This window comes from Triturus cristatus, chromosome 3_2, assembly GCF_964204655.1.
Source record: "Triturus cristatus chromosome 3_2, aTriCri1.1, whole genome shotgun sequence".
Taxonomy (NCBI): domain Eukaryota; kingdom Metazoa; phylum Chordata; class Amphibia; order Caudata; family Salamandridae; genus Triturus; species Triturus cristatus.
This window is the reverse complement of record NC_140584.1, coordinates 203,864,702-203,877,369: the sequence shown is the minus strand read 5'-3', so window position 1 is coordinate 203,877,369 and position 12,668 is coordinate 203,864,702. Positions and strand designations below refer to the sequence as shown.

The following is a 12,668-nucleotide window of genomic DNA, read 5'->3' as shown; positions in this document are numbered from 1 at the left end:
GATAACTGGGTAGAAGGAGGCCTTAAAAACACAAAATGTCTGCATGTTTTCGCAGCACAACATGATGCTTGTGTTGTTTTTAGCGCAAACAGCGTCACCAGCTTCATTTTTTTGTCCCAATGTGCATGAGTTATTAATATAGGCAAGTTTTTAATGGATTCGACCACAGTTTCAATTTGCAATGTAACTCTTGTTAATTTCTTCCTCTTTTTTATCAGCATAGGGGGAATGTGCACATTAATTATGCAGATCTCAAATTTACTACCAAACGTAATGTGAGATGCAATAATGTTTTGTGATTTAAAAAGAAGGCAATAATAACCCAATCCTTCATTGCTTTTGAGTAATAGTGAGAGACACCCACCCCAATGTGAGTTAGGGTAGCTTTACTATTTTGCGTACCATGTTTCTTATACTCATTTCTTAAAAAGTGTGGGTATTTCATGCTGATTACTGTTTTTTTTATAATTCCCCAATCTGCTATGGTCACAACTTTACTTAATATTTTACTGAAGTGGTTTCCTGGAGACCAACTAGTTTTAGTCAATTCCATTTGCATTTTTTTATTCAGCTGTAAGCGTACACTTAGTAGATCATAGGTTGGGAAGACATCTCTTTGCCTTGTGGATGATAGCCCCTCTATGTTTAAGGGTTCTGTACTAATACTGTATCTAATTTGGGCCTCAGGGAACCTCAAGATGTTGGGGGTGAAAACTTTTTTTTTTATCTCCCATTGATCATTCTATATTGTTTCCGGGGCCAGCTTTAGGGTTAGTGGCACCCAGTCTGACAATCTTTTTTGCCGCCCCCATCACCTCCTTCTTCATCTATTCCCTCATTACCCGCCTCCAACAGTGCTCCTCATCTCTCCATAGCCCTTTCTCACATGCATTTCATTTGTTGTATAGCACTACTCATACCAGGGAAGGGTGTCAGAGCACTTTACATTGCACACACATTATACAGAGACAATGAAACATACGTGTGTAAAGTAGTCAACATGGAATGTTACAAAGAGGCCACTATACAATAATATCAATTACATCTTCTTCAGCATTAAACTATGGCCTTAGGAGGTGGAGATCGAGATAGTGTTAAGGATGGCCAATGATTACAATGCGCTTAGTGCCCAAATTCATCATTGTCCCTACTCTAACTTACACCAGAAGCATAGTGCGTCCACAACTGCTATCATTAGCATAAGCAATCGAAGGAATGTGAAATGGTCTATGGTTTGCAGAAATGGCACACTCATGAGCCAAATTTATCAAACTTATGTAGAAATTCTTGAACAATACAAACAAATTGGCATAAACTTGATCAATTTTGTCAGTCTCCATTGCGAACCATCAGATCGATTAAAGCAATATTTCACCAGCGAGGGGTCAAAGGGCCAAACCCAGGGCAGATGTTCTAGTTGGTTTTCCGGAGAGTGTAGTCTAGTTAAGGCAGGGCTACTAAGTGCAATTAAAATGGAGGAGGAGGATGGATGGAAGTTACGTTTTGCAAGATGACGGCAGGCAGCAACAAGCAGGCAACCAGCAAAGGGATTTGTGAGCTTCAAGAGACGCCTGGATGCCAAGCTACTGAGTTACCGAGTTAAGCCATGTAGTGGCTACAGAGAGAGCTTGAGCCCCGCCCGTGCCCTACCACTGCTACTGGCCCCAAATGTTGAGCGTTGAGCACTGAGTCAAGCACTGAGTCCAAAGAGGGCCAGGGGAGAGGAGATGAGACGTGGTGCTGAGTGCACAGGGTGAAAAAAGGACATTGTAGAGCAGTGCTGCACGTGGTGATAGGCAGACTTGCTGCTTGTGGCTCTCCAGATGGGTGGGCCCCTGCTGTTTGCTGACTGCTGCTTGGGATTGCAGAGGGCTCCCGACTAAAAAGTCTCAAGAATAAATCGGAAGAAGCCGGGAACAGGAGTCTGAGGTCCATACTATCATGCAGTGCTCGGGAAAGCTGCCTGGGTGCATGTGCCCGGCGAGTGTGGTGTCTGCTCCCTCTTGGCCTCCTTGTCTTCTTGCAGTAGGTGCTACCCTCAATGCCAGACCGCACTGTCCCTTCTCGCAGGTTTTTGTTTTGTTTGAAGACTTGTGTGAACTCGACCCGAAGATATTGGAGCACTTTACATGAGCACCAGTTAGGTTACACAAGGACGCATTCATTTTTTGGTGGGCACGGAGAGATTAAGTGATTTGCCCAGAATCACCGAAAGCTGAGCCGATGCCAAGGCTCAAACCTGGTTCCCGAGCTCCAAGATCGGCAGCTCTGTCCGTAAGGCCACAACATCTCCCCAAGGTTTTTTGCACCCTCTGCTCTCATTGCATAGGCAGGGAGTGTCCCAGCGGTGGGGTTTTGTTGTGGCAGGCTGTGCAGTGCTGGGTACGCTAGGAGTTACTAAAGGCAATTTTGGAGGGTGGTAGTGAGGGAATCCATGGAGAAGAAGGGGGGTGGCAAAAAAGATTGTTGAACCGGGCACCACCAGCACTAGAGCAAGACGTGTGTCAAGCAGTGAGCTATGGCTGTACCTCAACATGGAGAAGCTCAACAATAACTCTGAATTGATTGACAAGGACTGTGGATTACGGTCTGCCAATCTCTGAGCTATGTGAGGAGACATAATCCAGGGAAATGAGGACCACTTGCCCTGGAGCGTGGAGCACCAGTGTCTACCTATCTGCCCAGACCAGAGGACCCAGTATGGAGGAGGAGAGAGCCTGGAGGAAGCATGGTCTGGTGAGGGATCTTGGTGAGTGGATCACCAAAGCGAGGTGTGAGATAATCCCTATCTCTAAAGATCAGCTACTATAAAGGCTTCACTGCTGTGGCATAGATAAGACCACCCTCCTGTGTGCTAACCAAAGGTTTGCAACCCCGTATGCCAGAGGGAACTGCTGTGAAGATATTGCTTATGTAGCACCGATCAAGCTGTTCGCCCATGTGATGACTGAAAGTTGGTGACCAAGTATGCCAGAGGGGACCACCGTAAAGAGCAAGAGTGATCTCCTTAGCGCATCATATGCCGGGCAGGCAGTCTCCTGGACAGCTTGTGACCGAGAGCAATAGGTGTTGACCGGTGTGCCCAGAACTCCTTCTGAAGCATCAAAAGCTGAGTGACTACCAGGTGGGATCAGAGGGACTTACTACATCATCCGAGGAGCGTCACTGATGATCAGTCATCTTGCTTGCAGCGATGAGACTACTGCTCATCTCTGGTGACTGTGCTAGTTCATTGTAATGTTTGAGGTGCTGAATACCCCTGGTGTCTGGATTGAAACATCAGTGAGAGTCAGCAAGACTAATCACAGGGCCGTCAAGCCCAGGGAGAAATTTCTCTGCCTCATAGTGCTACAACTCTGAAACACTTTCACTCCTAGAAAGCCATTGTGAGGCCTCTAAGACTCCCATATTTAATCCCATTCTGTGGACCATTTAATTTGGAAATTGTAGGTGATTTCTTTAAACAGTTTAAGGGGGCTGGAGGTTTTGATACAGGTTTGGGAACAACTAAGTACTCATTGCAGTATAGCTGCATCACTGTGATGAATTTATTCAGGGAGTAGATTAGTTAATTGTTTAATAAGAGCTGCACTATTGACTTTTTACTGTTAATTCTAATGTAGAGTATTTTCTACATCACTCTCTAAAGGATATAATCATTTCTCACACTGCATCTTTGTTGGTATGGTAATGCTCTTCTGAAACCGTCTTCTAAGAGTTTTGATTATTATTCCTGAGGGATAAAAGAAGTCTGGCTTACCAACAGGACTTGAACAGAGGTAACAAATATTTCTGTATCTCTATATCAAAAGAATGAAGACATGAATAAATCCTTCTGAGTTGGACACCAGAAGGGGTTATTGTGCTATCTGGTCTGATTGTTCCTCATCACTCCCCTTGAGCCACAGAATTGAATTGATTATGTGAAGTAGGCAAAGGGTTATTGCCAAAGCTCCTTCTCCATTGAAAAGCCTACAAATATAATGGATATTAGCATGAAAATATTTCCAATTGCTGATGTGGAACCTCTAGGGATCAGCTGAAAGCGAGGTGGCTCACATCCCACATTGCATGTGAAAAATTGGAGTCTCAATATTTGCATCGTTTCATTTGTTCTATGTCTCCATTGGCTAGTTACTCTAAGAAGAGGCAACCTTGTTACTTCTGCCCACGTGCTTGAAAATCAGAGTTACAATTGTGCCTGAAGTGCTGTAATGAATGTATTATACTTCATGAACTATTAAAAACATTTGTGAGTATTTAGAGTATTTATACTGTAAAATTATTATAGTCTCATAATAATAAACAATTGTTAGATTGTTGACAGGTGTGAAGGGTTGTAAGACCTGTCTTTTTATGTGTGAAGACTCTGCACTTGTAAAGATACTCCTTTGTGAATAATATACAAATGTAAAGTTACTCAAACGTGTAAATTTACCTTTGTGAATCAGGCCACTATTGTGAACCTCTAACCATTCATTAGGTGTTGGACACAAATGCTGAGCAATCACCAGGAGGTAAGACAGACCTGGACTTGTGACACACACTGAGGCAGTCACAGATCAGATGCTCTTGACCTATCATCTCAAACAATTAATGGGTGTCACTCAGAATAGAGATATGTCACTTAATTCTTACCCATGATATACAGTTCAACAGATGGATTCTGAGCTTAATCCCAAATAAAGCACTTCTTGTGTATCTGGCAGCATCTTAGCAGTCTACGAGATGGCAGGAAGGCTTCCCACTACAGGGGGAGCATCCATGCAGCTTTTTACTCTGAAAGGTGCTGATATTGAACAAATAAACATATTCTGGTTGCCTCCTACACACCTGTCCAGCCCATGCACAGGTACAGTTTATGATGCCAGGTATTAGTCTAGTGGAAAGAGGGGAGAGAGGAGGGATGTAACCACATCATCTATGCAATATTTATGTAGGAGAACAAGCTAACCAAGCATAGCTACTGTTAACTTAACCATTATTCAGCAGTGGTTTAGCAAATTAGCAAAGATAAACAACCACTGATCTGCCTTAGTTTACTTTCTTTCGAAAGAAACATGCAGTCTAAGAATTGGTGGCCATGAAGCGTGTCAGCTGCTCCTAGTCCTAAGGCAGCGCCCCTCAAAACAGAAGATGAAGAATGCAGGCATACTCAATCTTACCTCAGGCAATAACAAACCAGCTTCTTCACATCCTCAATGCCTTGGAGAAAAAGTTAATAGGAGATGTGAGGACAGCACATGTAAAACTGGCAATGAAATGTGAACTGATTAGTATTTGAAAAATGGTGATGATGTGTAACATGTGTGTTAGTAATTCAATCTATATTGGTTATAGATACAATTGACAATTCTGCCTTAAATCAATTTCATGGGAAATGAAAGTGATATATTAATTGAGCTTGGTGGAAACTATGGATTATGGGTTAACTTGGCAGAATGGAAACCGAGATGTTTATTCCCCATAGTAGAAATTGACAATGATTTTGTAAGAGAGGTTAGATATTGGAGCTTTATATAGTAACTGGACATAATGTCAATTGGCAATGGTGGTTCAGCTTGTGTAACTACTGACCATTATTGTGCAATTTTGGACAATGGAAAAATGGCATTATGCCTAATGGAAACTAATGCATACATGCCAATTTACTAAATTGGTAACAGGTCAAAATGTGCTGAATGAGCATTTTGCAAATGTATATGATGTGCTGTACAGGTATACAGAAAACAAATGCTAATATAGCATAAATGAAACTGGCAATGATATACTACCTGGTCAAAACCAAAAATGGCAATGTGATACTGGGTGGAATTTCAACTACACCAGAATAATCGGAGTAATTTTGGTAATTCCGTGTTACTCTTTTACTCGGAATTACTGATAGTAATGTGATTACACCAAACCCATGCCGTTCACAGACAAAAGCTCTCATAAAATATCAGATATTTTTTTTGATTAAAGGTTGCCAAGTGAATTTTGAGTCTACTAAAACACCTAACTATGTACAATTGTCAACCATGCTCAAAGTTTGATCCTGAACTGAAAAGGTTGCACTTTTAGTATTTCTTGGTCCCATGATCATTACATGTGGCTTGTTAAAATTTGTACACAAATCAAGGCTGCTCCTAAACTCAACAAAATGATGTAGAAGCTGCTGTAGACTTCTAGCAGTGCAAGCAATTAAAATAGCATCATCACCTACACACTGTACAATAAGAGCCCTTTCAAAGCATTTAACACGCATTATAACAAGAACGGGAGCCAATATTCAGCCCTGTTGGACCCCAGTTCTAAGTGCAAAGCTCTTAGTACATTCACCGTTGCTGCCAAACGCACTGAGGCTGTCAGTCCACAGTGAAGATCCCTGAAAAAGCTAACCAAACACACATCTACCCACATGGATCCCAGCTCTGCCCAGAGTTTGTGCCTTTTATTCCTAAAAGTGCTCTTTGAGCATAAATGAAAAAGGGGCCCCCTGCTACTAATAGGGAGTTCCTCTAGGCAGGTAAATGATACACAATGTAAATTCCTAGGGCAACACAAGCTTACTGCAACACACAATTATAACAATTCTGTTGTGTGGAGAGACAAAGGCAATGATATGTATATTGAAAAATACAAAATTGATTATTTATTAAAGATTTAACAATAACTATATACACAAAACAAATCTAAAACAATACACAAACACACCACATCCATGTCATCATTCATACTGAACAATCATAATATGTACATCAAAGGCAAAATAAGCACATGAAACAGATATCATTAGGTCCATCAAGTTTATATTCAGAAATATATTGCCATTATGATAATTAATGATTTGAACATTCTTTACAGATAAATCATGGATTCAGGCTAATAAATCAATCATAAATTGATGTCTTTGTTACAGAGTGGCTGTAACTCCGGATTGTATCCTACGCGTGTTTCGGCACAGAAGTGCCTTCTTCAAGAAAAGCCACAGCAGATAAAATGCAATATCCTTTGAAACGGAGAATGTTCGCCCGGGTTCTAGAGGAGCTGAACGATATACAGCATTAATGTGGAAATACCCCTTATCTTCATTTGAATGAACAAGGCCCACATAGGAGATCTTCAATATGAAAATTTAAAATCAAGATGACGGTTCTATGAAGGATTCCATATCTCCCAATGGCTAATGATGCTGTGTGAGTTCGGGCGACTTCAATTCGATATGCCTCGAACCGATTAGGTGCTGTGTTGAATGCATGCAACACGCGCAATAAGACCACCGTCATCTTGATTTTAAATTTACATATTGAACATCTCAAAAGTGGACAGAGGGCGCTTTAGTGCCAGTCAGGCTGGCCACACCCCCTACAGAGGATGCGGTACAGGTGCGACTCCTGGTGCAAGATTCGGTGCGGGATGTAGTCCCCAAGTATATGGTGAGTCTGTTGGGGCCAGATAAGCCCTTTGCTGCCACCAAGGAGGAAATTACGAAAAGGTATCCAATATAGATCCAGGAGTATCATTTCCAAGCCAGATGTAAATGTTAACCACTGGCAACATAAATGAGAATCCTGTAGTTTGATTGGATGTAAATTTATCTCATAGGAATATTCTGACAATCAAGCATGGATTTTCCCTACCTGAACCTACACTAGACATTACTGATGTATGACCTCTCGCTTCTCGTAATAAGCATCATATCATCTGCATAAACCAATAGGCAAACAGGACCAGCAGCAATGATAGGAATAGCAGCAGATACATTAATTAGTTGCTAATACAGATTAATTATATAGTTCTTATGTCTAGAGAGGAGAAGCATGCACCCTTGCTTACCAACGATAGTAATGACTGCAGATTAAGTTAACAAGGACCATTTACCATAACAAATTGTGGTGATGTTTTTAGAAACTTGTCAGTTTAGGCTAGAGCATGTTTCAACTAGAACTACAAAGAAGTTACATGAAAATGTGTTTATACTGCAGCTGTCAGAAATACTATTTTTACTATTATATCCATCAATTGTCTTTTTTAAAGAATAATCTTGAATTTACAACTAACCCAAGTGTTACAATTTTGCTCACTTCTTTAATAGGGTCTGTGAAGGGAGACACACTGGCCCTCTATGGGTTTGCCACAAATATTCATCTGCTTTTTCCAGCATGTGCCTACTTTAAGGAGATCACTATCATGGATTTTTTAGATACCGGCCTGCAATATGCTGAACATTGGCTGAAAAATCACCCAAAAGCATTTGACTGGACCCAGTGCTTCAAATCTATTCAAGGGGATGAGGATCAGAGGTTTGACATTTACAACTTAGTCTTACCACACCATATGACCACCAATTTACAGTAGTATATTAATTAATTACGTTCCATAACTTTAACCGTTTAATACGAAAAATACCGCCTAACCACATCTTTTAGAGCTTTAGTGTTCATTATACATCCATATTTTGTACTAGCTGCATTTATGTTGCCAAATATTAAGATCTAGGGGAAGACGTACTAAGGGTTTGCGTTGCCCTAGCTGATGCAAGTCGCTACAAGGCAGCACGAGTCCTTAAGTGGGATTTGCTGAGCCACGTAAAGCCACCTTGAATGGCTCTGTGTGGTTTAGTATCACTGCCCTTTGCTATCTTTTGGCACAGAGGAATTCCACAGGTGGAGTATAGGTATTCCTCTGCATCCACCCATGGTTTTTACAGCAAACCCAGATTTACAAGGGTCTGTAAACCCGGGTTTGTGCCAAAAAGGTGCTTCTACCCGATCTAGGCGTAATGAGGAGAAATATATTTTTTTCCTCGTTACTTCCTCTTTATATGCATGTGGCATGTCTTTAAGGATTGTTTTTGTGCAGGAAGTTGTTCCTTCCAGAACAAAAACAATCCTGTCCTTAACGCAGGGACCCCGGCAGTATGACGCAAGGGTATCTGCATTGGAGCTAGGCAGCACACAGTGCATCAGCACAAGAAGGGAGCAGAAGTGTGCCATATCTTAGTAGACCTGGTGCATTTTTGCTCTCTCTGTTTCACGCAGCGCAGTAAGTTGCCTTGCTGGGTTGCGTTGCACAAAATGTAGTAAATCTGCCCTCCAGTCTTATTTGGAACTGCTTTTGCCAAAGTTTCAACTTCCAGACATCCACACACTTATTTAAAGTTCTGTGGTATCAGAAGAAATAAATGTACAGTGTTGGTATTGGCAAACATTTCTTTTTCACTTCAGATTTAGGAAAATCTGGTAATATCACAAGGCGTGATGTTAGAAATGTGCAGAAAAATGTGGTAAATATTGGTAATGTTGTCACTATATATATTGTTTATCTCTTTGCACAAACAATACACCTTGGGGTATTAGTAACAGATTTCGCACAGGACTCTAAGGGGCTTATTAGGATGGCAGGCGAACTTGAGTCTGCCCGCCATCCCCGCAGTGTCAGGACCAGCCGCCAGACATGCGGCTGTCCGGCACCGTGAATCAGGATGCAACCGCCACGATGGCGGTCGCATTCCGCATTTCAACATTGCGGCAGGTGCTGCTTACAGCAGTACCCGCCGCGATGCTGAAGTCGCCCATAGTGCATGTCACTGCACCACATGGCAGGCACCACACAGCGCCTGCCACTTGGTGCAGTGATATGTTGGGGGGTACCATGGGTGCTCCCCAAGTGCACCCTACCTCCCGCAACGGGCCCCCGTAGCATAACTCTGCATGCCTTTCCATGGCGGCATCGCCCCCATGGAAGTGCCGGTTTTTCTCCTGATCTGGTGGATGGTGCCTGCTAGGCACCGCCATCATTTTGGGCACCCTGCACCGCCCGCCAGGCAATCGGAATGATTGCTGGCGGCGGACGGTCTTTGCGTCCGCTGGGGACGCAGTCAAGTTCCCACCGCCATCCTAATCTGGTGGTGGGAAAAATCTGTTTGATGGCGGAAGGACTGCCACTGCAGGGACGGCGGTTGCCACCGCCGGCCCTGCGGTGGCGGTCCTTTCGCCATCCTAATCACCCCCTAAGTGAGCATGTTATTACATTGAATTGAAATAACTACATTAAACCTACTTGTTAAATGAAATAAAAATCGAATGATTATGCTAATATGATTGTTTTTGGCCCAGCTGTGAGGTCAATATAATACTTTTGATACTTTTGCAGGGAAAAGTGGATTGCAAATGAAGAAAAACTGAGAAGAGCCATTACCATCAAAAACATCATAAAATTAGAACTCTCGGAGAGTGGTCCAGTAGCACCTAAATCATTTCCTCAGGTCGATTGCCTGCTAAGCCCATACGCTTTGGCCGTGGTGTGCAAGGACCAGGCATCCTTTATCAGCACTTTGAAAAATATGTCATCGTTGTTGAAGGTTGGGGGTCACTTAATACTGTTTCTATTTATTCAATGCACATACGCTTACATAGGTGGTTTTAAGCTTCCGGTCCTATGCATCCAAGAAGATTTTGTGAAAAATGTTTTGAATGAGCAAGGATTTGTGATTAAAGAGGCTCGGCTGAACCCTAGGGTCAACCAAACAAAGGTTTCAGTCATGGACTTTTCACATATTTTGTTCCTCGTTGCTCTTAAAGTGAAAAATGTGAAATAATCGAAACGATCAACAATTAATAGCTGCATGTGTGAATGATTTTTTTCAGTAACAAAGAAACATGTTAGTCTATAAAAATGTATACATTTGGATTTTCAAGCTTGTGATCCCTTTTGTTGTCGGGGATAGATATATTTTTTTGCTTTCTACACATTCTGTCTAGCTTCGTTGTCAGTTATTTACTTATATTAAAATCTTTATAATGCAAGACTATGATATTTGAATTGACCTTGTGGGAAGAAAAAAGGGAGAGAAAAAGAAGCAACATATTTTTATTTGGTAACAAAGAATGAAGGGTACTCTCCATTTTCTGAGCAGGAAAAGATTGGTGTGTTCCATTTAATTTTGATGCATTATATCTAAATAGGCTCTTAAGAAGAGATCCCCTACATATTTTGGTTGTTTTGGGTTGCAGTTTGTCTTGTAATATAGGCCCTCATTACGATGGTGGTAGGTTGGACTGCCGACCACCATCGTATCGGGCAGGTGACCATATGACAATGAGTCGGTGGTCCCACCTGGCCTATTACAATCAAGCCACTGTGCAGGCGGTCGGAAAGTCCCTTCTTCTACTGGGGCTTGTGCTGTAGCCCAGTAAAGGGCCGCAACACAAGCCGCAGTAGAATAAAAGCACTTTGTGCACATCCATGCACCGTGTGCCGGGAATCCTGGCACATGCTGCGTGGATGTGAGAGGGGGCACTACATGTACCCCCAGGGCCACTTAGCAGTGGCTGACAGGGGATGGAGGCCCTGGCAGGGGGCCCCAAAGTCAATTTCTGTCTGCCTTTTCATGACGATCGGACCATCATGAAAATGCAGTCGAAAAGAGTCATACATCATAATCCCTACGATGGTGCCTGCGCAGGCACTGCCTCCATTGTAGGGATAGGATTCTGACTGCTGCCCCGACTGGATCTTGGATCCTGTCGGAGGTAGCGGTCTTTCCCCCCGACTCCTGTAGTATGACTGGCTGCATCAAAATACATTGGTCGGTCAGATGCCCTGGATTTCGGGCAGACCGCCTCTGACAGCCTGTCGGTGGCGGTCCGCCTGACTTCGTGATTAAGGCCATAGTCTTGAATGTGTCACTATGAATGTTGGGAGTATCTGAGCTGAGCTGGTAATGTTGTATGTAATATTAATAAATAACCAAGCTCCCAACCACAACCTCATGACATCCAGATTTAGGTCTTTCAACCTGTTGAGTCTAGTCTAGTAAGATCACTGTCAGATAGCCTGAGAGCAATCAGCTCCATTCCAGCATTTGTGACTGACATTGACAAGTGCGGGACCAAATTCACGACATCTTATTTGAATTATTCCTAAATCTACATAGGCAGTGGTGACTTTCTCACTGATTGTGATGTTACTTTTGATTTTTGGAAATTAATAAACATGTGGAATAAGTGATTGCCATTAACTACTTGCACCACATCTAATTTGTTTAATCAATCCAGACGTTGTCTGATATTTTACTTCTGTAGAATCAGTGTAGACCTTTTAGTAACAATTATACTGTTTACTAGATCATTAATAAACAATAAAATACTTTGCTGTCTGTTGAATAATTGAAAGCTTCAAATTTCTTTGTTATTAGCTGAGTTTTTTAGATTTAGAGCATGATCTCTTACATATGTTGGATGTGTGGACCACTGTAGGACTTCATGAAGTATATATTTTTTAGCTGATTGTCATTGAACTATCATTAATGTTTCAGGATTGTTTAAACCCCCTAAAGTAGTGTAGCACCAGTGAAACAAATACACTGTTATTCGAAGTGAATGTTATGACCCTGTAGTTTGATTGTAGATCAGCTGCACAGATTTGTAAGGGGAAATATGACAGGAAATCAATCTGAACACAAAGCCACATTATTTTCTAAATGAGGGCAAGGCGTTATTCATTTTTGTTTGGTCTTGTGCATCAGGGACCGGGACTTCAAAAAAGAAGTGTTTGTGGTAGGAGGTAGTGAAAATCTAGAGATAATCCTAGATTAGAATTCTGTATTTTCGGAAGTGTAGGCAGAATTATAGCTGATTTTCATGCAGTTTTATATCTGGGGAATTTAGTGCAGCATGTTTTAA

The 12,668-nt window shown here is 42.0% G+C and overlaps 1 protein-coding gene across 1 annotated transcript in view; it reads left to right on the top strand.

The window, feature by feature from the left end:
* The window catches only part of LOC146857023 (nicotinamide N-methyltransferase-like), a 39,211-nt gene extending 27,135 nt beyond the window's left edge, over positions 1-12,076 (top strand). Inside the window, exons 2-3 of the mRNA XM_085646789.1 lie at positions 8,078-8,285; positions 10,138-12,076. Coding sequence (XP_085502915.1) covers positions 8,078-8,285; positions 10,138-10,582 — 653 coding nt within the window. The 3' untranslated portion in view covers positions 10,583-12,076. The remainder of the gene's footprint in view (positions 1-8,077; positions 8,286-10,137) is intronic.
* The last annotated feature ends 592 nt before the right edge of the window (positions 12,077-12,668 follow it).